Source organism: Pipistrellus hanaki (genome assembly GCF_964339955.1).
Source record: "Pipistrellus hanaki genome assembly, chromosome: 1".
NCBI classification, from domain to species: Eukaryota; Metazoa; Chordata; class Mammalia; order Chiroptera; family Vespertilionidae; genus Pipistrellus; species Pipistrellus hanaki.
In genome coordinates, this window is record NC_140503.1 from 54,513,718 (window position 1) to 54,540,110 (window position 26,393).

The following is a 26,393-nucleotide window of genomic DNA, read 5'->3' on the forward strand; positions in this document are numbered from 1 at the left end:
TCGATTCTCTCTCATCGATGTTTCTAACTCTCTATCCCTCTCTCTTCCTCTCTGTAAAAAATCAATAAAATATATATTAAAAAAAAAAAAAAAACAGCCACGAGGATGTAACGTACAGCACAGGGAATACAGTCAATAATATTGTAATAACTATGCATGGTGTTACATGGGTACTAGACTTATTAGAGTGATCAGTTCATAAATTATATAAATATCTAATCACCTGTTACATACCTGAAAATAATTAATTGGAAAATAAAAAATAATTTATGAAGAATCACAGACTAAGCCCAAGTTTCTCAACCTTGGTTGCATATTAGAATTACCTGAGGGGCTTTTAAAAATATAATACACAAGCTACAATCAGACCAATTAAATTTAGGATCTGCATGGGGAAAGGAGAACCCAGGTATTACTACAGCAATCATCACCCTTTTGAGCTCTTCTATATGAGTCTCATGAACGATCACGATTGGAAATTGCCACTCTATAGGAAAGTAATTCTCTGGAGTGTCCAAGGAAGTCTTTGGGGCTCATGACCAACATTCCATCAGTGTCCCCCGAGTAAAAAGCACCGTGCCGTGTGAATGATGGAGCGTGCTGGAGCGGGGGGTTGGGTTTTAGCTCCCCCTCTTCTACTGCCAACCTAGCAGTTTGCTCTTGTGTAAAATGGAGCCAATACTTCCTGACCTCTTCCTACAATATACATTGACTTAAATTCTCCAGGTCTGCGGTGGGTGCTTCTCCTCCATCCGCGTCCCACACGGAAGGGGAGAAGGACAGGTTCCTGAACGGAGGAGCTGGGGATTGAGGAAAAAGAAAGAGACAGACAGAAATAGGTTCCAGCTGGGTGCTGGGTGGAGGCTGTCGCTCTGAGGAAGGGACAGCCACCCACACCACAGCCAACACAGCGCATTGATTTCCAAAGGGGGGTTTAAGGTCCAAAGAAGTTTTGGGTGTGCCCAGGTCCTATTCATTCCCTCATTCCTAGGATTTAGCATATCAAGACCTGGGTAAGACAAGATCCTATTCATTCCTCATTCCAAGCACGTGAATAAAGAATAGAAATCAGTACTGATCATAGTCTCCCACATTTTGGGGAAACATGTTCCCAGGGCGTGGCTCTGCCAAAGCCTCGAGTTCAGCTGATGATAATTAAAGGTCATCCATCTGCATTCCCAAGGGGGGCCCTCTACACAGGTCATCTTTATCCTACCTAATACTTGTAGACAGCCTCAGAGCCAACTTGGAGATTCACTAGGTTAAGGGCCACCATGGTTAGAAGGGAATGTTTAGAAACAAAGTCAGTCAGCCATTTTACAAAAGGAAAACATGGAAGCGAACAGAACTAGGATTGACAGACAGGAGAACTGAGTTCTGGCCAGATCCCACAAGCATTTCAAACTCACATCCAAAAGTATTTCCCCTCCCTCACCCATTCCACTGCCACCCTCACCTCCTGTGATGATCATCTCAATAAATGGCTAGGGCAGGATCCTCCTCCATCTCTAAGTCCTCCCAGTTACAAAATTCTGCTACAAATCTTTTATTTTTTTAAAATATATATTTTATTGACTTTTGTACAGAGAGGAAGGGAGAGAGATAGTTAGAAACATCAATGAGAGAGGGTCATTGATCAGCTGCCTCTTGCACACCCCCTACTGGGGATATGCCGCAACCAAGGTATCGAACCCGGGGCCCTTCGGTCCCCAAGCTGAAGCTCTATCTCCCGGCTATGCTACAAATCTTTTAGATCCATCTCTTCCTCCCCATTTCTTTTGCCACAGTTTCAGTTCAGGCCCTCACAATGCCTGGCCTGGATTAGGTTACTACCGTGTTTCCCCGAAAATAAGACATCCTCTGAAAATAAGACCTACTTACAGGTTTTCTTCTGAGTGAAATATAAGGCATCCCCCCCGAAAATAAGCTCCCCCCCCCCCCGCCGCCTCCCCCCCCCACCTAAACATGAGAGATTTGGTTCACTGATTCTGAAAGAAATGGAGTCACAAGAAATTCACCAGGAAATTCAGGAATTGGATTGTTATGATGATGTTCCAGAAGATTGTCATTGAATAAATGAGTAAATTCTTAATACTGTAGGATTCACAGTTTGTCTGGTTTGTGTTGACAACTACCGTACTACCGTACCGTAAACAGGTAATAAATTTCCTTTATTTTCATTTAACAATAAATGTGTACTGTATTCTTCATGGAAAAATAAGACATCCCCTGAAAATAAGACCTAGCGCATCTTTGGGAGCACTGTCTTATTTTTGGGGAAACAGGGTATTACAATACTATTTTTGCGTTCTATGAAAATTTTTGTTGCTCCATATAGACCAAATTTTTAATCAAGAACCCCCCCATCCCCCCACCCCCGTCAATGGTGTCCCGCTTTACCAATGTTAAAATCTGGTCACCAAGGGTGATGGGGTGTGACATGTGCTGACATACTTTTAAAGAGACCTCTTTTTAAAAGGGCTGCTCTTTAGATAACGGGCTCTGGGGGATGGAAACAGAGGCCAGTTTGGAGGGGACAGGGTAGTGTCCTGGAGAGGGTGGCCGCAGCGGTTCTGCACAAAGTGCCGGACCTGGGACCTGTGTGTGCGGCGGCCAGGACCCGCCGGGGAGCCCGGACTGGGCTCAGGGCACCTGGACAGGGACGGGCACCTGGACAGGGACGGGCACGGCGGCGCCGGCGGCTGCTGGGAGGAGGAGGGTCTGGGGAAGCCCTGCATTCCGGACGCCGCGGGGAGAATTCCGGCCCCGCATCTGGCCCTTCCCAGCCCCGCGGGGGGCATTCGGTCCGGCATCTGGACCTTCCCGGCCCGCGGGGGGCATTAGGTCCGGCATCTGGACCTTCCCGGCCCGCGGGGAGCATTCGGTCCGGCATCTGGACCTTCCCGGCCCGCGGGGAGAATTCCGGCCCCGCATCTGGCCGTTCCCAGCCCCGCGGGGGGCATTCGGTCCGGCATCTGGACCTTCCCGGCCCGCGGGGAGCATTCGGTCCGGCATCTGGACGGAGAACGCCCGGCCCCGCGGCGGAGGAGCGCCGGGCGGGCGGCGGCGCGGACTCGGCTCCACGTGCTCCGCGCGGGGGTTTCCGCGTCCTCCGGGCGTGGCCGGAAAAGGAAGTCGGCGCCGCAGTGGCCTCCCCGGCGACAGCGGCGACCCGGGCCAAGCCCCGCCACCCTCCGGTCCGGCTCGGCTTCGGAGGCAGCGCCGGGACCCCGCGCCCGCCCCGCCGACCAGCGCCCGCCGCGCCTCCGGGCGCCCAGCTCAGCGATGGGGCCGCCGCGGCCGCTCCGCGCCGGGGCCGCCCTGCTCTGGGGCGTCCTCCTCCGGCTGGTAAGGGGGCGGCGGGCGGCGGGCGGGCGTCCCTCCCGGCCTCCCGGGGCGGGGCTGGGCCCGGCTCCTTCCCTCCCCGCACCCGGCCGACCTCTCCGCCCGCGGCCTGCCCTGGTTCTCCCCTGTCTCCCCCCTCCTCTCCCTGCCTCCCTCCTCCTCTCCCTGCCTTCCCCCTCCTCTCCTTCCCTTCTCCCTCCTCTCCCTGCCTTCTCCCTCCTCTCCTTCCCTTCTCCCTCCTCTCCTTCCCTTCTCCCTCCTCTCCCTGCCTTCCCCCTCCTCTCCCTGCCTTCTCCCTCCTCTCCTTCCCTTCTCCCTCCTCTCGCTCTCTTCTCCCTCCTCTCGCTCTCTTCTCCCTCCTCTCCCTCCCTTCTTCCTCCCTTACCCTCCCCTCCCCAGAACTCCCTGTCCTTCCAGCCACTTGCTCACCTTTTCCCCTCCACCCTCCCACCCGCACTCCTGTCCTCGGAAGCCCTAGAAGTATCAGTCCCCAAGGAAGCCCCTTAAGCCACAGTGACCTTGGTGCCTCTGTAGTTTTCTGGGCGTTTTTAATCGCCTCTGAGATTGATCCTAGCCTCTCTTTCTGCTGCCGTTTAGCCTCTTTCCTCCTCGGGAAGAAGGAAAAATAAAATGTACACGGTCCCAGGAAGGTCAGCCGCTGGTCACGGACTGCGCTTCGGTTTCATTGCTCCCATAGCTGTTTTTGTTTTGTTTTTCCTTCCGCCGTAGTTCCTTCCTCGCCTTGGGGTTCCTTTGATTCCATTCTGGGAGGTTTGGGCAATAGCAGTGATTTAAAGTAACTTTAAAAAGAGCATACGAACGTGGTTCCTAGTTCTCTGCCTACTTGAAAGGGGGGAGGAGTAACACATATGGGCTCACAAGTTTGTTTTCATAATTACAGGGAAGTGGTCATGTTTTAAAATTCAGTATCAAACAATGGGAGCTTCTGTGCGTGGTCAGAGCCCGTGTTCAGTGGTTCCGTGTTTGTTTGTTTCTTGTAGATTTCACTTAGAGAGTTTCAGGTTGGAAACTTTTAGGAGTTTTATTTACACAGAATTTGTGGTTTGTATGCCTGTCTAGTTCTGACCATTTGAATGTGCAACTTCTTTGGAAGAGTGTATTATGCATATTCTCCACTTTAAAGGATTACTGTTAGTGAATATATTCAATATGCAAAGTGCCTTTAACATTTCTTTTTTAGTGTCTTTAACATTTATTAAGAAACCAAAAGCAAAACCTAACGTGAACACGTGCCTTTGGTTGGTGTATTCATAATTTGCTAGGCAACATTAGGAGCATGAAGAGGTAATGAATCTAAATATTGTTTGTGGGGGGTGTACAATATAAGCAAAACAACAAAGTAGCAGTGTTAGACAGAACTTTCAGCTGTTATATAATCAGATATGTCCAAAAGATAACTGCACATAAAACCATAATCTAGATGTAAAGCTTGTCTGAATGGCTTTGTACTCATTGTCATTTGAACTTCTTAAGCTACGTAATTGTAAGAATGTATCTTCTATATCACATTCTCACTAATCCTTTCTCAACACAAATTAATAACTAACCTAATAATACATCAGTTGCTCATAAAAACTCACGTTGAAATTCTTTTTTACATTTTATTTTATAGTATGTTCAATAAATAAGCAAGATGAAATGCTTATAAAAGCTCTGAGCCCTGGCCTGGGTCATTTAGTGGTTCGAGCACCTGCCCACCCACTGAAAGGTCTTGGGTTCATTCCCTGTCAAGGCAGGTACCTGGGTTCAGGTTGGATCCTGGCCCTGTGTGGGTGTGTGGGGGAGGCAACCAATTCACATGTGTCTCTTTCACATTGATGCCTCTCTCTCTCTCTCTCTCTCTCTCTCTCTCTCTCTCTCTCTGTCTCTCTCTCTTTCCCTCTCGGCCCCCCCCCCCCCCCCACTCTCTAAAATCAATGGGAAAAATAACCTTGGGTGAGGAGGAGTCACACACAAAACAAAAAAAAGCTCAGAACCCTCTCAATAGAAAAATGCAATCAGACTTTTCATATAATTTTAAGGGCTTACCAAATTTAAAGGTTATCCTTGCTCTAAATTGTAGCTAGCCTATCACTTCCACATTCTAGTTTTTATTCTTTTTATATTGTGTGTTATATTTTGTTATATCCTACTGTATTAATCTTGGGTTCCGTAGTCCTCCGTTCCAGGGTTGTGTGGACTGTGGGAGGAGCGAACTTCCTTTTATCTCCAAGGTTCTTTAGTTTAATAATCAAATATGCATGAGGCAGATTAGCAAGAAAAAAATAATCCAATTTAAATGCATACATTCGCATGGAACTCCACACGCACAGTAAATTCAGAGATGGAAAAGGAAAATGTGTGACTCAGAGGTTAGAACGTGCACTGAAGGATTTGCTTTCCTCTCGTCTCTTCCTTTAATCTCCTGAAATGATCTAAATTCTCATTTCTTTACTTTTCGAGAAACTCAAATAAATCTAGTACCCTTCTCCTTAGCCGGAGCCCTCTCCCTTCGGCTTACTTACTGGATACCTGGTACCTTCTCTCAGCACTCTCTAGTACTGGTTGTTTGGTTTCTTATTATTTTCTCTCTAAAGCCCTTGCTTATCCCTCTTCCCCCTAATCCAGCCCTAGGTGGCCTCTCTGAGTTCTTTTGAATTAATGACGCCAGTCTACCTCCATACCACCCTGAACGCGCCCTATCTCGTCTGAATTAATGACGCCAGCGTAATCACTTCATTTCTCCTTTCTGGGCTCTTGCTGCTGGCACTGCAGAGAATCTTTCCCCTCAGTCATGTAAGAGCATCCTTATCTGGAGGCAGCACTCCAGAAACTGCCGCCGCATTCAGCAGGGCTTACCAAATTTACAGGTTGTCCTTGCTCTAAACTGCAGCCAGCCTATTACTCCCACATTCTAGTTTTTATTCTTTTTTATTGCACGTGTATATTTTGTTATATCTGACTATATTAATCTTGGGTTCTGAACTCCTCAGTCCCAGGGTTGTGTAGACTGTGGGAGGAACAAAGTTCCCTTTATCTCCAAGGTTCCTTGGTCTAATAATCAAATAGGCATGAGGCAAATTAGCAGGAGAAAATAACCAACTTTAATGCATATATTGTAGGGGAATCCCACATACACAGTATGTTCAGAGACGGAAAAGGAAAATCCTATATAATAAAAGCCTAATATGCTAAGTGTCAAACCATTCGTTTGACTGTTCAACCAGTTGCTGCTATGACACGCATTGACCACAGGGGGAGGGGGGCAAACACTCCAACCAGTAGGTTAGCTTGCTACTGGGGTCCAGCCGACATGGACTGGGCTAGATGGGCCAGACACGCCCTAGAACCCTCCTGCGGTCTCTCCCTTACCCCATCATGTGCAAGGGGGGGGTGGGGGGCGTCCCGCAGCCTGGCCTGCAGGGATCTGATGGAAACCAGCAGCCTAGTGGGTATGTAAAGCATTCTGCCATGATTTGTAGAATTTAGTATTGGAAAGACCCTTCACATCATGTAGCCTTCTCATCTTGTCTTCTTCAAAACAATGGCCTCACAGTGTATATTGAAATCAAGCTACTGCACGTCCGGCTATTTTAACGAATTCTAAACCCATTAACCTTAAGTCTAGAGTTAAAAAGAGTGCCTTGTAGGTAGTTGATTCTCTCTTGGCCTTGTCATTTTCCATTTCACACTCATCTTTCCCCAGTGCAATCCAACTCCCAGCCCCAATGTTTTGACCTTTCACAGTGTTATTTGGACACAGTCACCAAGTTCTGTTTCAGAGAGAATGACTGAAGTTTTTAAGAGAATGGATCAGTTTTCTAAAATTGCTTTAAAGTTCTCTTAAGAATCCTGAACCTTCTTCATAATTTTTTTTTTACAAAAGTTCTATTCATTTATTCATATCTTCAAAGATTTTAAAGTGTCATATAGCCACATCTTGAAATAAAGTGTGATAATCAGGATCCCAGTAGAAAAATCTCTTGTCAAAATTTGCATTTTGTTGGTATATTATACCAATTTAAAGAATCTTCTTTAATTCCTTCTCCTCTGCCCTCCTCTTTCAACCTCCTGGGGAAACTAGGTGTGTTCGCTACCCAGGCTATCTGAGCTGCTGTGCTGTGGTCTGAACTGTGCCCCCCTTCAGGTTAAAGCCCTAACCCCCAAGGTGATGTTATTTGGAGGTCATAGATTTCTATGAGGTCAGAGGGTAGGTTCCTTGTGACCTTATAAAAAAAAAAAAGACACCAGAGAGCTTGCTGTCTGTTCCTCCCCCCTGTCCCTTCAACTCCTCTCCTCGCCACCACCACGGGAAGGCACAGTGAGCAGATGGCAGTCTGTACAGGCCGGAGGGAAAGCTCTCAATGGAAGCCAACCATGCTGGCACCTTTATCTTGGTCTCTAGAACTGTGAGAAAATAAATTGCTGTGTAAGCAACCCACTCTATGATATTTTGTTATGGCAACCCAAGCCAAGACAGGTTTTAGCATCAGGACTGGGGTACTGTTGTAACAAATGCCTAACCATGTGGAAGCAGCTTTATATCTGGTAATGGGAGGAGGATAGAAGAGACTTGGGGTGCATGCTTGAAATGTAGACCTTCAGGGCGATTCTGGTGAGATGTGTGACAGACATGAGGAACAAAAGTGTCATTGGAAACTGGAGGAAAGGAAATCCTTGTTAAAATGGCAAAGAACTTGGCTGAACTGTGTTCTAGGCTTGTGTGGAAGAACTGTGAACAGTGAGATTAGATATTAGCTGAGGAGATTTCTAAGCAAAGTGCTCACGGAACAGCTTGGTTCCTCTCGACTGCAAAAGGAGAGAGAGGAATTGAAGGAATTGTTAAGAAAAAGGAACCAGTGTAAAACTTCAGACAATAAAAAAATAAAAGGTAAATGATTCAGGAAAAAAAGAAAAAGGAACTGCCGAAAGCAGTTTGGCTCAGTAGGTAGAGCTTCGGCCTGAGGATTAAAGGGTCCCAGGTTCGCCGAAACCGGTTTGGCTCAATGGATAGAGCGTCGGCTTGGGGACTGAAGGGACCCGGGTTCGATTCCGGTCAGGGGCATGTACCTTGGTTGTGGGCATATCCCCAGTGGGGGGTGTGCAGGAGGCAGCTGATCGATGACTCTCTCTCATCGATGTTTCTAACTCTCTATCTCTCTCCCTTCCTCTCTGTACAAAATCAATAAAATATATTTAAAAAAAAATAAAAAATAAAATAAATAAATAAATAAATAAATAAATAAATAAATGAAGGGTCCCAGGTTCAATTCTGGTCAAAGGCGCATCCCCAGTTGGGGGTGTGCGTGGGGCAGCTGATTGACGTTTCTCTCTCATCGATGTTTCTCACTCTATCCCTCTCCCTTCCTCTCTGTAAAAAAATCAATAAAATACATAAATAAATAAACAAACATATCCTCAGGTGAGGATTTTTTTTAAAAAAAATCAATAAAATATATTAAAAAAGAAAAGAAAAAGGAACCAGAATTTGAAGATTTGAAAATTCTCAGCCTATCTCCATTGCAAAATATAAGAAAACTCTGAGAAGAGCAAAGGGTGTAGCTGAACAACCATTTGATAACAAATGAATGGGGTTATATGAGCAGAAACACTGCCACTTTGACTTGAAGGAGCTAGAGATGGTGCCAGATGAAGAAAGGTGTTTGGACTTACTGGATTTGACAGGATGGGGTGATGGAGCTATGTGGCTGTGAACTTGCATTATTCTTCAGGAAGAGGGAGAAATGGTTCCAAGCTGGTGATGCTGCCACCGCATTGCGCCCGGAAGATGGGGATGTTGAGCCAAAAGGGACTATTTTTATTATTATTATTATTTTTAATATATTTTATTGATTTTTGTACAGAGAGGAAGGGAGAGAGATAGAGAGTTAGAGACATCGATGAGAGAGAGTCATCAATCAGCTGCCTCTTGCACACCCCCTACTGGGGATATTCCCGAAACCAAGGTACATGCCCTTGACCGGAATCGAATCCGGACCCTTCAGTCCCCAAGCCCACGCTCTATCCATTGAGCCAAACCGGTCTCGACCAAAAGGGACTATTTTTGAGCCTTAACACGTTAAGCGCCATGTCAGTGACTGAAACGGAAAGGACAAAACAGGCTTGGTGCTTAACGTGTTAAGATCTAAAGGAATTTGTATTGCTAGGCTTTAGACTTCCTTGTGTCCCATCGCCCTTTTCTTCTTTCCAGTGTCTCCCTTTTGTAATGGGAATGTCTCTCCAAATGCCTGTCCACCGTTGTATTTTGAAATCACGTAGCTTATCTGGTTTCACAGGTGCACAGCCAGAGAGGGATTTTGCCTCAGGATGAACTGTAGCTTGAGCCTTACCATATCTGGTGTAGATGATATTTAGATGAGACTTCAGACATTAGAATTGACAGTGGATGGAATGAGTTAGGGCTGTAGGGGCTGTTAGAATAGAATGAAATGTATTTTGCATGTGAGAAGGACATGAATTTTGGGGGCTAGAGGCAGATGCTGTGGACTGCTTTGTGCGCTCCCAAATTCTTGAGTTGAAGTCCTAACCCCTAGTGTAGTGGTATTTGGAGATTGGGCCATTCAAATGTCATCATCTGGACAGTGCTCTAATGATGATTGCTGCCTTGCTCTCCTCCCTCTCCCCCACGCCCCTCAACACCAAATGAGGACATAGTGATAAGGCAACCATCTACAAGCTAGAAAGAGAGCCCTTACTAAAATCAACCATGTTAGTACCTTGCTCTTGGATTTTTAGGTTCTGGACTATGAGGAAATAAATTTGTGTTGATAAAGCCACCCAGTTTATAGTATTTAGTTATGGCACCCTGAGCTTAGACATGCTGGTTTTGTCACATTCCTCCTTTAACTTTGAGATTTTCTGCAGTTTTTCTTTTACCTTCTCTATTCTGAGCTATCTCTGTGAATTCTGCATCTCATTCATTGTCTGCTTTCTAAGTCACTGATAACTGTGTACCTTCTTCCCAAAATGCAACTCTTCCATATACATCTCCTTTTAAACTCAAACCTTGAAGATTCAGGAAGGTTATGATGTCCTAGATTACAGAGAAAGTTAAGAAAAAGACAACTAGATCCAAGGAATTGTAGGCATTTCTCGATATCTTTTTCACTAAATTCTGTAATAATTATTTTTTTGTGAATACAAAATAAATCACAAGACTGGATAAATTTGTGAAGTTATTCATAAGAAAAGGATTAAAGATAGAAGGAGTCATGTTTATTATATATTTGATTTTTTTTGTTATTAAAAATCACCTGAAATTGGTTCTTTAAAAAAAAAAAAAAAAAAAATCTAGACCATAAAGTCTCCTGGTTTAGGACTTTACCCCAAGATACTATTAGGAAAAAAAAAAATTTTTTTATTGTGTTAGGCCAGAATTTGCCAAACTTAACCATGCCTTATGGTCTTAAATCAACTCTGATTTGTGCATTTATATTGCCTGCTTAGCCTTTTAACCATTTGAGTTTGTGAATTCTATACCAGAATTCATGAATTCTCTAACACTGAGATTTATCATTAAGTAATAAGATTACTTAGGAAAAATCAGGAAGAAGTCCGGCTCTACATAGCAAGTAGAATATAAGCCCCATGAAGGAGAAATTCTACCTGACTCATTCATATACTGCAGAGTGTTGAATGAATGCATGGGCTCCTCTCCCAAACCTAGTACCTCTTAGCCTGTATATTACATGTCCCAGGTTCTCCAAGTGCAAGGAATGAGTCTGGCTCTATTTTTTCCCTGGCCCACAGACTCCTTGGATTCCCTTCAGTCCCTATTTGATGCCCTCGCGCTGATACAGAGTTGGGAGTAGTATGTTACGTCTGTGGTCGACAAACTGTGGTTCTTGAGCCACATGCGGCTCTTTGGCCCCTTGAGTGTGGCTCTTCCACAAAATACCACGGCCTGGGATAGTCTGTTTTGAAGAAGTGGTGTTAGAAGAAGTTTAAGTTTAAAAATTTGGCTCTCAAAAGAAATTTCAATCGTTGTACTGTTGATATTTGGCTCTGTTGACTAATGAGTTTGCCGACCACTGTGTTAAGTAAACTTTTAGCTAGAGAATTGTTATTTTTGAAAGGAATATAGAAAATAGATCCAGTGCTGGAAGATACCTTTTAAAGAGAAAGAAGGGTAGAAGACAAAAAAAATCAAACCTGTTAACCAAGGTCAAAGAAGACTCTTCGAACTGTGTTGTTATTGTGGACAGTAGAACAGGCCTGTTCCCAGTAAGTTAATATGGGGCTGGTGAGTCAGCATCAAGAGTCTGTTGGAACAGAGGCCAGGAATTCAAATGCCTGTGGTTGGAACTACCAAGTGACAGGAGTGCAAAGCATGAACACAGCCCCAAGAGGCAGAGATTTGAAGGTTAGAGCAAAATTGACTCAGTGTAAGTACGCTTATAAAATAAAAGTCCTTAGACATGTCCCTCTTTAAGGTCTGATTGGTCCCGGAAAACGAGGAGATAGTACCCCTGCAAGCATGTGAACATGGCATCCACCACTACAGTCTTTTTTTAGATTTTGGTAAACGTTTGCCACTTGTCATACCAATAGTTATTTGGAGAAAGATGGTCAAAGGAATAGGCAGCTATAATGTTAAGATAGACTTAAACATCAATACTCTTTGATTTGAAAAGAAGATGATGGAGTATGAAGTCAAGTCATCTGAATAAGTAAATTAGGAATTGTTCACAAATAATGGCCATCCCATGAAGTTTTTTTTTTTTTTAAATATATATTTTATTGATTTTTTACAGAGAGGAGGAGAGAGGGATAGAGAGCTAGAAACGTCGATGAGAGAGAAACATTGACCAGCTGCCTCTTGCACACCCCCTACTGGGGATGTGCCCGCAACCAATGTACATGCCCTTGACCGGAATCGAACCTGGGACCTTTCAGTCCGCAGACCGACACTCTATCACTGAGCCAAACCGGTTTCGGCCCCATGAAGTTTTATATGAGGTGAATTTGAGTCAAAAAAGGAAGGACTACTTGATACTTATGGGCTACTTTACTTCCCTTGCAAGTGAGGGCCAAGTAAAATGCAAAAATAAAGGCACTGTGTGAGGTTGATGATTTGATGGCCCTAGAGAACATTTGATTCCATGACTAGTGGTTGTAGAAAATGGTGTGAGAGGGAGGATTTGGGGCCAGCAGTAAGGAGCAGATAAGGGGGGGAGAGACTTTCTACCTTTCTGTTCTATTTGAATGCTTTTTTTTCCCTAAGTTTCTCTTTCCAGTCTTTACACCCTTAATTTTGCTTTTGTTTTCCTCTCACTCTGTTTTGTTTGTTTGTTTGTATTTCAAATAGTCTGGTGTGTCTCTCTCTCAACATCCTTCTTCACGCTCACATCTATATATTTAAAAAAGCCTAAGCGATCTTTTGACTGGTAGCTATGACCACACTGACTGCCAGGGACAGATGCTCAATGCTCAGGCATGGAAACATGGAACAGACTGATAAATTTCGAAGGGAAGGGGGGGGTGGTGCGGGGAGCAGGAAGAGATTAATCAAAGATCTTTTTTTTAAAAAGACCGTGGTTTCTTTATTTTTAATTTTTTCAATATATTTTGTTGATTTCAGAGAGGAAGGGAGAAGAAAGAGATAGAAACATCAATAATGAGAAAGAACCACTGATAGGCTGCCTCCTATTGGAGGTTGAGCCCACAACCCCGGGCATGTGCCTTTGACTGGAATTGAACCTGGGACCTTTCAATCCACAGGCCAATGCTCTATCCACTGAGCCAAACCAGCTAGGGCTAACCAAAGATCTTACTGCATACTAGAGGCCCTGACCTATAGGGATCAGGCCAAAACTAGTCTGGTGCATGGATTTGTGCACCAGTGGGGTCCCTCGGCCTGGCCTGTGGGGATAGGGCCAAAACTGGCTCTCCAAGATCCCCCGAGGGGTCCCAGATTGTGAGAGGGTTTAGACCAGGCCGAGGGACTCCACTAGTGCATGAATGCATGCACCGGGTCTCTAGTAAATATTTATAAGGAGCTTGGGAAGAGGGATGGGTCATTACTTTTATAAAAATAGGATTAAACTATAAGTATCTCCCTGGAATTTGCTTTTCTCACTATGGACATCTGTTTCTACAGATAGATCTAGTTGTTTCTTTTTAATAGCTGTGTACTATGATGGGCTCCTTATTGGTGGAAGTTGCTGATTTTTTTTTTTTCTATAACAAATAATACTGCAGTGAATATCCTTATACATTTATCTTTGTGCATTTGCATAACACACCTGTAGAATATGAATCAGAGGATTCTATGTATTAACATTTTTTATTGATACTACCAGTTGTCTATTAAAAAGGCTATACCACTTTAACAGCCATGTGCACAATAACTGAAGTCCTGATCTAAATATTGTCCCTCTCCTAAAGGAGCTTAGTATTAAGAATAGCTGGTTACAGATTTGTGGCAGGTAAAGGATAAGCCCGTCTAGGACATCTTGTGCAAAAAAACACATGGAAGTCCTCCAAGACTAATGAAATCCTGTCAAAAGGATACAAAGAACCAGCTGGAAGAGTTTCTGCTGGCCAAATTTGGGACAATTTGGTCAGCAAAATGCATAATTGTAATTACACTACATTGGATTTTTAAAAAATTAATGAGTCTTGCCTGGCTGGCATGCCTCAGTGGTTTAGTATTGACCTATGAACCAGGAGGCCATGGTTCCATTCGCCTTCCAGGCACATGCTAAGACTAAGACTGTGGGCTTAGTCTCCAGTGGAGGGGGGGGGGGGGGGTGGGCACGAGGTAGCCAATCAGTGATTCTCTCTCATCCTTGATGTTTCTCTCCTCTCTTCCTCTCTGAAATCAATAAAAAAAATACTTTTTAAAAATAAATTGAGTATGATACTAAAAAAAAAAAAAAAAAAAAAGGTAATAGAGGGAAAGAGTAAAACATTTTTAAAGAATAAATGTAGCTGAAACCGGTTTGGCTCAGTGGATAGAGTGTCGGTCTGTGGACTGAAAGGTTCCAGGTTCGATTCCGGTCAAGGGCATATACCTTGGTTGCGGGCACATCCCCAGTAGGGGGTGTGCAGGAGGCAGCTGGTCGATGATTCTCTCCCATCGATGTTTCTAACTCTCTATCCCTTTCCCTTCCTCTCTGTGAAAAATCATATTTTAAATATATTTTTTTTAAAAATAAATGTAGAAGGAATGACAGTATTAAAAAACATTTACTGCCTGGCCAGTGTGGCTCAGTAGTTGAGAGATCATCAGTTTGATTTCTGGTCAGGGCACATGCCTGGGTTTTAGGCATCATTCCCACAAAGGAGCATGCAGGAGGCAGCCGTTCAGTGTTGATATTTCTCTCTCATCAATGTTTCTATCTCTCTCCCTCCTCCTTCCCCTCTCTAAAAATCAATAAAAAGCATTTTTTAAATATACTGTTCTGCAATACCCAACTTAATATGTAAAATTTCAGGCATGGAAGTTCATGGAAGCTAAAACAGTAGGTGAAAGGTTATTGGACTGTTCACATGGTGCAACAAATTGCTTACCAATCACAAAGGGAAAATATATAACTTTACACTAGAGAAATCCTGATGTTGCTAGTAATCAAATAATTAAACTTGGCAGCACTGGTGAGGGATATCCTGACATCATGTGCCATTTTAAATATATATATATATATATATTGATTTCAGAGAGGAAAATAGAGGGAGAGAGAGGTCGTTGATCGGCTGCCTCCTGCACATCTCACACTGAGGATCCAGCCCGCAACACGGGCATGTATTCTGGGTGGGAATTGAGCCATGATCTCCTAGTTCATGGTTCAAAGCTCAATCACTGAACCATGCCAGCTGGGCTCATGTGCCATTTTATTGGATGCCATAAGTACCCAGTTCACTTATGGAGTATTCTTTTTAAAAATGTGTAATCTAAACCTAATTCACCCTCATAATTATCAACAGGATTACCTTCTCTAGAATTGGGGATGATTCTACCGTATGACCTTAGGTAGACTATGTTAATAACTTCTCTGAGTCTCAAAGCCCTCATTTGTAAAACAGTGATACAGAATCAGACAGATGCATGAAAATAACCTAAATATACTTTGTTTCATTTGTACAGTTTGTTTGTAACAAAAATAATTTGGTGTATAGTAAGAGTCTAATATGTTGATTCATCTCCCGCTGTCAGAATCCATTCATGGCCACCATATATATAGCCAAATGAAAACTACATTTTCCCCCCCACAAATAATATCTTTAATTATTCTCTGTAATTTGATGACGTTTTAAAGGAATCCCCTATACTGGCTTAGATCCTTAAGCTATAATAAAAAAGTCCCTATGCCAGAAAGCTTTCTAATCCCAAATGTTCTGAGGGAAATTTTAGGTAGGAGAGCATGGGTTAGACTCGTTAGAGCATTTTGTACTCATTAAACATTTAGATGGTCTTACACGAAATTGCCAATTTTATAGAACAAAATGTTCAATTATCAGCAATTTGATGTGGCTCAACCTAACGCATGCATCCCCTTGGGGAAGGTCTTTAGTAGAGGCTTCGTCTATCATCTTCATTTACCAACCAATCACCAATCTTTTTTCTCCCTTATGTTTTAGAGAAAGATTTGTTCAAAGGAGGAGAAAAGTGGGATTTGCGATTTGAATTGATTTAAGTGTGAAGGGAATCGTGATGTGGAGTGGTATTCTAATTATTGTGGGATGTTTCATCATTTCATACTCTCTACTCTCACACTCATGTATAATACTTACTCTTTTCAATCACTTCTTACCCCCCCCCCCCCTTCCAGACAGAGGGAAATGAGGCAAAAGGAAAAAACACTTTTCTAGCTCTTTGCCTTCACTTAAAGTGATTGCTCTTTTTTAATAGGCAGTTGGGGAATCTTGAAAACTTGAGAATTCTTTGGTTCTTTTCTAAAAATAGCACTTTGAAATGATAATATTCTTTTTTTTTTTTAATCTTAGTTATTCATACTATGGAAGGTACAAGTGGGTTAAGGGATTTCACATGGATTTTCTGTTATAGAACATAAATAATGAAGAAACAAGCCCCAATGGGGTTTGGGAGGAAAGTTTCAGGCAGTTCCTGAAGGGAATTCCGAAATGATCACAGCACAGCAAGAATCCTCCCCGGGATATGGCTCTTACAGCCAGGGCCATAACAACATCCCCGTAAGAAAGTGGCTTCCTCAAAGAATGTGTTCTAGGCAAATGTATATAGTTTCAGTGTTTTCTCAAATAAGAAAAGGTAAATTCACTGGAAGACCTTCCCTCTTAAGGAAATGTGGTCCAACCTGGATATAAGTAGGTTTAATAAAATCCTTAGTTGTTGGCAAAGCCAAATCATTGCTAGTGTGACAATTATTGTTCATGCCCCAGACAGCTGCTCAGGAAGCAATCCTGCACGCGTCTGGAATTGGCACACCCTCACCATCTAAGGACTACTGCATGGTCTACAACCCTCACTGGACAGCTCTGCCAACGACCCTAGAAAATGCAGTAAGTACATTGCAGTTACTATTTCTTTGTAAACAAAAATATTGAAAGGTGAAAATGAGTATTATTTTCAGTGTATGAATTATTTGTAATATGTGATTAATAAATAATAATTTTTTTTTTTTTTTGCTTTAGCTTAAATATTTTTCTCTCTGAGGGAAAACTAAGTTAGGGAATTTTAAAGTACTTCAAAGCCTGATCATCATGAAATCTTTTTGATTTACCTAAAGGGACATTGTATTAAATCAGTAGATACTTTGTCACTAAATGCATTTAGGGTGAAATACGGTATTTACCATACTAAAGACATTTCTTCTTTTCAGACTTCCTTTAGTTTGAAGAATCTGACTTCCACACCACTGTGTGATATTTCTGATATTCCTCCTGATGGAATAAAGAACAAAGCAGTTGTGGTTCAGTGGGGAACCTGCCATTTTCTTGAAAAGGCCAGAATTGCAGAAACCGGAGGTGCTGAAGCATTGTTGGTTGCCAATAACAGTATTGTAGTAAGTTATAAAACTACTAGAGGCCCAGGGCGGGTGGGGGCTCAGCCCAGCCTGCACACAATTGAAATCTGGGATCTCTTGGGGGTATTTTCGATTTCGAACCTAAACCACTGTTGGACATCCCTCTCAAAATCTGGGACCGCTGGCTCCTAACTGCTGGCCTGCCTGATTGCCCCTCACCACTCTGCCTGCCTGACTCATCACCTCTAACTACTCGCTTGCCTGCCTGATTGCCCCTAACTGCCTCTGCCTCGGCCCCCGCCACCGTGGCTTTGTCTGGAAGGACATCCAGAAGGATGTCTGGAAGGACATCCAGTTGTCCAATCTAATTAGTATATTACGCTTTTATTATTATAGATAATTATTTCTTTTGAGCTCGTGATATCAAATTTCACAGGTTGAACTACCTACCCTTCTGTGTGCAGAGTTTTGAATAACCTGATAGGATTATTTTAAAATAAACCTTCTGGTTATGATAGGCATTTAATTGGAATATTTTGTAGTTTCTTTTCTATTCCTAAAGTAGATAAGACTTTGTTAGGAACAAGTATGTATAGTTTTGTGTGTGAGAGTTACATACTGTATATATGATACACCTGTATATATCAGTTTGAGAACTCTTGCTATAATATTAAAAACACTTGAAACTTTGTTTTATAACTTGATAAAGATGTTATAGTCTAATTAATGGAATAATTTGGATTTTATTCTGTAAATGTATTAGTAGTTCATACGTTTTCATGATATGTGTTGTTGTTTTTTCTTTTAGTTTGCTCCCTCAGGGAACAGATCTGCATTTGGTGATGTGAAAATACTGATTGCATTTATAAACAACAAAGACTTAAAAGATATGAAGCAGGTAAATTAGTAATTACATACTAGACAATGTTCATACCTAGTACAACTCTTTACTTTTAACCATTGATATTTCACATAAATGATTATACAAGCTGCACTTGCTAACAAGAAGCTGTAAAGGCCTACCACGTCTTTTACTTGGGAAGTATTCACCTCCCTTTTAGCACAACGTGTTTCCAAGCCCTCACTCCAGAAAGGATATTGATTTGTTTTGACTCCTTTAAAACCTCTGGTTATATGGAATACTGCAGTTTCAAGATTTAATAAACCAAAATATAGCCGCCTAATTTTGACAAGAGAATATATCATATTGTTAAAACTAGTTCTAGTATTCTTGACTGCCTGACGCAGTGTCCATCCCAGAGTCAAATTGGAGTGTTGCTGCCATGCTCTGTAGTGGGAAGAAAACTAATGCTGGTGTTTTAACTCTCATTTTTTTTGCTTTTCAGGCTCTTGTTGATAACATTACTGTGAAAATGTATTCACCGTCAAGGTCTAACTTTGACTATACGATGGTGGTTATTTTTGTAATTTCTGTGTTCACTGTGGCATTAGGAGGATACTGGAGTGGACTACTTGAATTGTAAGTTTAATTAAACTTCAGTGTTTTTTGTGATAAATGACTAAAAATTATTATTTAAATTATTTTAATCATATAACAACATTTAAAATTCCACCTCAGAAAATAGTGTGCTTAAGATCAGATTGCAGTTTGTCCTCATACAGGTCATTTGCCTTATCACTGAGAAAGGGGTCATAGGTTCCTCTAATTCTTCACCTGGCAGGGCCTAAACACTGACTTTCTATCAAAGACTCTTAAACTGAGATGTTCAATGATGTCTCCCAGGAAGATGAAGCTACTTAGTATCCTAACATGCCTTTTTATTTCAATTGGAAGAAAATAAGCAAGAAAAAGTGAGGAGCTTTTCAGCTCCTTTTGAGTTGAATCAATACAGTGTGACATCATTCTGTTCAGTGCTTTAGGAATAGGGAAGAATATTAAACATGTTCATATTTTAATTTACAGAGAGGAAGGGAGAAGGATAGAGAGTTAGAAACATCAATGAGAAAGAAACATCAATCAGCTGCCTCCTGCGCACCTCCTATTGGGGATGTGCCCACAACCAAGGGACATGCCCTTGACCAGAATTGAACCTGGAACCTTTCAGTGGATGCTCTATCCACTCAGGCAAACCGGTTAGGGCTCATATTTTAACTTAAATGTAGAAATTTCAAATGTACATAAATTTGGATTTCCCTACTAACAACCTAAACCCAATCTTCTTACAGTTAAATACCTTTGGCTCTAGATTAAAATAGGCAACATAGTAGAGAAAGATCAGTTCATATTTATAACTCTGAATTTTAAAAAAGTGTTCAGAGCATATTAATTCATCCATAAGGGACAATATATTCACCTTGTGAATTGATCTCTAGGTCAGCGGTCGCCAACCTTTCAGACCTCAGGGACCACCAGTGTCTGTGGACCACCAGTTGGCGACTGCTGCTCTAGATTTCATTAAAAATGTCTTATTGGCAATTAATGACACTAATAAGCTTACTTATCATTTTTATAAAATAATAAAATTTGATTTACATCAACAGAGAAATCTTAAGGTTTAACAAGTATAGTTTTCCTGACATATTGAGCTTTAAAATTTTACATATTTGGAAAACATGTTTCCACATATATGAGTCATGTGTTTTCCTGTAAGCATTGTTTTTCTTCATTAATATTAATCTTTAGAAAACATAGTATGTAACTAGATCTCCAATTATTTTCTAGATTTATTTGTTGAAACTTTATAATTTCCCAAAAGCTACTATTTCATTAAAAATCTTTTTCCATTAATATAAATTCACCCTGCACTTCATTATTTGTACATTGTTTCTTTAGAGTAGTGCTTCTCAAACTGTAATGTGCATGCAAATTGTCTTGAGATCTCATTAAAACAGAAGTTCAGATTTAGGAGGCTTAGGGTGGGGACTGAAATTCTGCACTGCTAACAAGCTCCCGGGTGATTTTGCTGGCCATGGACCACCCTTTGAGTCAGTAAGGCAGGCTTCACATATATATCGGGGCAGTTTCCTCAAGAAAACTGGAGATGTGAGAGGAGTACATATAAGCTTTTATTTATTTATTTATTTATTTATTTATTTATTTATTTATTTATATAATATCATGATAGGCAGAAGCAGAATTTGTTGTCTTCAATAGCCAGATTGGGAAGTGAATGTCCTTTACCTATAAGATTATGGATTTTAATATTGAGGTAGCTGAGTCAAGAGTAAGATAAAGATAGAAGTAAGTGTATGTATGTTTGAGGTAGGGAGCGTGACAACATATTCTAGCTAATAAAGAGAGAATATGCTAATTGACCATCACACCCTCACAGAGATGGCGGCACTCACAGCCAATAAGGAGGGAATATGCTAATTGACTGCCTCACTCTCAAAATGGTGGTGCCCTGTCTTATTAGCCCTGCTGAGGCGGCAGGCGTGTGGCACGGCCGGGCCCTCCCGCAGATGGGTTTGAATGCTCCAAGTGCCTGCCTCCGGGGGTTCCCAGGGCCGGCCTGAGGCATAAGCAAGCCTCGGATAGTGGCTGTCCAGGGCTGCCTGAGGCTCTGTGAAGCAGGGCCAGCCAAGGCTTGCGCTGCCAGCAGTGGCAGCAGCAGAGGTGTAATGGGGCATTGCCTTCCCCTCATTGCCAGGTCGCCTCCTGCCCCTGAGGGCTCCTGGACTGTGAGAGGGGGCAGGCCAGGCTGAGGGACCCCCCTCCAGTGCATGAATTTTCATGCACCAGTTCTCTAGTAAAAAAGGAATATGAATTGGTGATAAAAAGAAAGCATTTCCATGAAAAGTAGAATTATTAAGAACATAAGGATTATCATTTAGCAAATAAAGAGTAAGACTGAAAGAGAATAAGGCTTAGGGCAGGGAATAAGGCTTAGGGCCTCATAAGCCAGGATTACCTTGCCAAGTGCAAGGTACACCTTATGCAAACGGGAAGGATGTCTTGGTTCCATATAAAGACTTTTCAGTAGAAATTTGAAGTCTTACTATAACGAGATCACTGGTCCTCAAGCTTTCTAAACTCAGGATGGCATGGAGAAGAGCTTAGCATGTGGCTCTTGAGAAATTTAAGAGAATAATTTTTTAAAAAGACGAATTCTGTTATTTTCTGATATCAGTCTAGTATATGTTTTCCTTCAAGAAATTGCCTCATGCTTTCTATTACACCAAATACGAACATATAAATCTTCATTATTATAGTTTACATGTGTACTCTGATTAAAAAATGTCTTTAAGCCCTGACCAGTTTGGCTCAGTGGATAGAGCATCAGCCTTTGTATTGAGAGGCCCTGGGTTCGATTCCTGTCAAGGGAATGCACCTTGGTTGCAGGCACATTGCCAGTAGGGGGTGTGCAGGAGGCAGCTGGTCAATGTTTCTCCTTCATCAATGTTTCTAACTCTCTATCCCTCTCCCTTCCTCTCTATAAAAAAACTCAATAAAATATATTTTTTAAAATGTCTTAAATGTCTTAATTTGTTTATTTAGCTTTCCGCATTGGCAGTATCATAGCCAAAGAGGTTTATCTGAGGCACAATTACTGCTAATTGAAAAAAAATAAGTCAGTAAATATATTTGTTTATAATGATAGATAACGTAGATGGCACGTTTTCCGACTTGGGCATCACTTTTATTGGAACTTACGTTAATGACAGTTTAGCTCTGCAGTTTCAGGGAAGGGCTATTGAGTCTGTCCTCAGACTCTCCCTTCTCTTATCCCAGGGAGCATGCCTAAAGTCACAGATGCTTAATGTGGTGGCCATCCCAGTTCACAAGAGTCCAGTAAGATAGTGGCATGTTAGTAAATAAGCAGTTTGGCAAATGTGCAATTTGATAGAAGTAAACTGTTTTTTAACTAACATTTGTACTGAGCCCAGATGATGAGAAGGTCTGGTAGTGCACACAGGTAGACCAGAGTTGATGGGATTTGAGCTGGAAAAGCATGTAGTGGCTTCCACACAGCTGGGAGGAGACAGTAGGTGACAGAACAGAGACTGTTCAACAAGGGGCATCTGAGGCTCTTTTCTCTTCAACTTCAGTCTCTCCCTTTTATTAACTGTGTGACCTAGAAAGCAAGGGTTGTTGGAAGAATTAAAAACAATGTTTTGCTGTCTTAAATCAAAGTCGGACAAAGCTATGTCTTGAACTCCTATGAGTCCTTCAGAATATATTGATGAGCATATAGTAAATACTGAGTTGATAGAAGAACTTCTACTGTTTCCATTTAAAAGAAGCTAATTTTAGAAATACTTGATTATGTGTAAATTGATAATATTAAGTGTATAAGAATTGGTTATCTGAAATTTATTTCATAAATATAGTTTCCAAATCAGATAATATGAACACCCACAAAATTTAACTTGTTTATATATGTCATCTGTTTCATCAGTTTTGCATCAGGAAAAAATGCTGTTTCAAAAGTCAAAACATTGGTTAAAAATATTATCTCTGGAGGTTAAAATAATAGAGAGTTTTTACTTTCTTGATTAAACATTTCTTGTTGGTATTTGGGTGGTTTTTTTTAAAGTATTATTTTATAATAAAAATTTAAGTTGGTGTTAAAGATGGATTTTACAAATGATTTTACTTGGAAGAGATTGCTAAAGTTCTTGTGTATGTTTACTCAGGGAAAGCATGAAGGCAATGGCAGACACTGAAGACAGAGAAACGAGGAGAAAGAAGGACGAATATTTAACTTTCAGTCCTCTAACAGTTGTAATATTTGTGGCCATCTGCTGTATTATGATGGTCTTACTTTATTTCTTCTACAAATGGTTGGGTAAGAAGTCATGTTTTATATTTCATATTTTCAGCAAACAATCTTCTCACTTATTTGGCAGATTTATCTTTTCCTTCTACATGAAAAACTTAAGTGAATAAATAAAAAGTGCTATTAACTTTTTAAATTGTTAGAAATGTTAGGTCTTCATTACTGTGGGGTAAAAAAAATATTCAGATTAAAAATATACTGTCTTGAGTAAGAACACTTCTTCATGGATGACTTGAAAGAATTGTTATGGTCCCAAATTTCCCTCCCCGTACATAAAGCATGAAATCCTAATATCTAAAGAGCAGACTAGCATGGCCAGTGTTGCTCATAGGTTGAGAATTGACCTATGAATGAGGAGGTTACAATTCAATTCTTGGTCAGGGCTTATACCTGGGTTGTGGTCTCTATCTCCAGTAGTGGGGCAGGATGCAGGCGGCAGCAGATCAATGCTTCTCTGTCATTAATGTTTATCTCTCCTCCCTCCCTGAAATAAATAAAAGTAGATTTTAAAAATAAAGAGCAAGCTAAGGACTTCTTGGTAGCTATATTGACTTACATGAAATAGAAGGCTACTCAAATTACTGATTTATTGCCTTTGCTAACCCCCAAAGTATAGTTTATTCTTTTTTCAGTTTATAAATCAAGATGTTATATTACTTGAATTTTGTTTTACTTGTATAAACAGTCAGTGTCATACTACATCTAAAGATACACAGGTATCGGTCTGTGGTCTATAGTAAGTGATACTTTTTTAAGTAGGTAGCAATAGGAACATAATGGTTTGTTTATCCCCTGGACAATCGTAATTGTCTGATAGGATGGAAAATGCCATCCCTGGTCAACATACAGTACAAAGAGGAGGTAATGAGACCAGGGAAAGGGGGAGTATGTCTGATGAGAACTTGTAAAAGCCATCAAAGGCTATAATGCTTATTTGGAGAACATTAAAATACTTTTCAGGACTAGCAAATTGAGACCTTAAGGTTAGTTTCAGCTTATTCAGTTTCTCCTGTCCTTTGGCAGCAATTTTGAAAATGTGATCTATTGACATATAGTTCCAATTAGAAAATAAGCATTCTTTTTTTTCTTTTTTTAAAATATATTTTATTGATTTTCCACAGAGAAGAAGGGAGAGGGATAGAGAGCTAGAAACGTCAATGAGAGAGAAACATTGACTAGCTGCCTCCTGCACACCCCCTACTGGGGATGTGCCCGCAACTAATGTACATGCCCTTGACCGGAATCGAACCCAGGACCTTTCAGTCCGCAGACCGACGCTCTTATCCACTGAGCCAAACCGGTTTTGGCTAGAAAATAATCATTCTTTGAATATCATTCATATTCCGATCTATTGTTGGGAGAGTAGGTTCTAGGGTGTTGTTTGTATTATGTTGTCATTGGGTGGCTAATTTTTCTATTTTAATGGTCTTCAGTTGTTTGTGTCTGACCCTTAGTCAATATATTAGTGGTCTTTGATAGAAAAAAAGAAATTTCTGTACCCTATCGTAAAGCATGTTATAATTTTTGTTAAGATATTTTCTTAAACTAATTGCTATTTTATTTATTTTTAAAAATATATATTTTATTGATTTTTGTTCAGAGAGAAAGGGAGAGAGATAGAGAGCTAAAAACATCGATGAGAGAGTCACCGATCAGCTGCCTCTTGCACACCCCCCACTGGGGATATGCCCGCAACCAAGGTACATGCCCCTGACTGGAATAGAACCTGGGACCCTTCAGTCCCCAAGCCTACGCTCTATCCATTGAGCTAAACCGGTCTCAGTCTAATTGCTATTTTAAAAGTTGACCCTGACTTCTCAGGGATGGAACTGGAGAGCATTATGCTAAGCAAAATAAGCCAGTCAGAGAAAGATAAATACCACATGATCTCACTCATGTGGGATATAATGATCAACATAATTTGATGAACAAAAATAGATCCAGAGACTAATGGCAGGGGAGATGGTGGGACAGAGAACAACCAAAGGACATATATGCATGTATATTAGCATAACCAGTGGACACAGACACTGAGTTGGTGGGGGCTTGCCGGGGATGGGAATGGTTGCAGGGGGGAATGGTTGCGGGGGAGGGGAGGTGTCAATCAGAAAAAAAAAGACATATATAAAACTTGAAACAATTTAACATTTTTTAATTTAATTTTTAAAAAGTTTTTTAATGGCTTATTCATGCTCCTATTTCTTACATTAAAATTAAATACTCATAAATGTCTACAACTCCCTTGATAGAAATCTTTAACAAACATGTCAGTTTGAATGATAGTAAATATAGAGCCAGCTTCACCTCCTTAAGCAATCATCCTTCCAGTGATTAAAAGACTTAAAACAACACAAATTACTCTTAAAAACTGAAGATCTAAATATTTTCAGTTTAGTAACCAATTCTGATCATAATATGGTCAGTGCGTTGAAAGTATTGTGATCCAGAGGATCCAAGATGGCTGCTCGGGTATACACCTAGCCGCAGCAGCTCACAACAATTTCAAAGGAATACAACTAAAATGTAGAGTGGACATTGCCCAGAGCTACAGGTAGTCAACTGACTGAAAACTCTACAATAGGAAGGAGGGAGAAAACCAGAAGGAAAATCAGAGGAGCTGAAAAAAAGCCTAAGGTACGGAGACATGCTGCGCGCTCGCACGCACCCGCGCGCGGAGAGGTCGCAGCCGGAGAGGAGGAGAGGGCTGGGTGCTGCCTGGCGTTCCCTAGCAGGAAGGAAATAGAACCCCCAGCCTGGGCTGAACCCCCGAACCGGCAGCGCTGAGCCCCAAGTTATGTGCCAGACCCTGGGGACCCAGGCTCCGGCAGGGGGAGACAATCCCGGGGGACGGCGAAATGCGGGGCCCCCGGAGTCGCGCGCACATGGCGCGCAGAGGACTGAATGTTGACTCTGATGCTGGATTACCCTAGCCGGAAGAAACAAAGCCTCCGGCGGCAGCTCTGAGCCTCAGTCCAGACCTCCCCGAACTCCAGGTCTGGGCCAGTCCCTGGGGACCCAGGCTCGGGCAGGGGGAGACGGGGCTGTGAGGTGGAGCCCTGGGAGCGTGGCGAAAGGCCGAGCCCCCGGAGTCGCGCACACTGTGCGCAGAGGACAGTCTGTTGACTCTGATCCTGGACTTCCCTAGTGGGAGGGAGAAAGAAAGCTCCAGACTGGAGGAACGCCACGAGGAGCAGGAGCCCCTGCCGGACACCGGCCAGCTGGGCGCCAGCAAGGAGCCGGGCGACGGGGCCCCCAGTGGGGGGGGTGCCCCTGAGCCTTCGACTGCTGAGCGCTGGCAACGGAGCCAAGGACGGGGGCTGCTTCCTGGGCGGCGCCGACC

The 26,393-nt window shown here is 42.0% G+C and overlaps 1 protein-coding gene across 7 annotated transcripts in view; it reads left to right on the forward strand.

Annotated features, from left to right (window-relative positions):
- The first annotated feature begins 3,100 nt into the window (after window positions 1-3,100).
- Window positions 3,101-26,393, forward strand: part of SPPL2A (signal peptide peptidase like 2A) — a 53,126-nt gene continuing 29,833 nt past the window's right edge. For 4 of the 7 annotated variants that reach the window (XM_084894264.1, XM_084894268.1, XM_084894267.1 and 1 more), the window contains exons 1-6: window positions 3,143-3,348; window positions 16,729-16,848; window positions 17,169-17,351; window positions 18,121-18,210; window positions 18,659-18,792; window positions 22,911-23,062. In XM_084894264.1, coding sequence (XP_084750390.1) covers window positions 3,286-3,348; window positions 16,729-16,848; window positions 17,169-17,351; window positions 18,121-18,210; window positions 18,659-18,792; window positions 22,911-23,062 — 742 coding nt within the window. In that variant the 5' untranslated portion in view covers window positions 3,143-3,285. Of the gene's footprint in view, window positions 3,349-16,728; window positions 16,849-17,168; window positions 17,352-18,120; window positions 18,211-18,658; window positions 18,793-22,910; window positions 23,063-26,393 lie in introns of all 7 variants that reach the window. The other 3 variants (XM_084894269.1, XM_084894270.1, XM_084894265.1) reach the window with 3 other exon arrangements.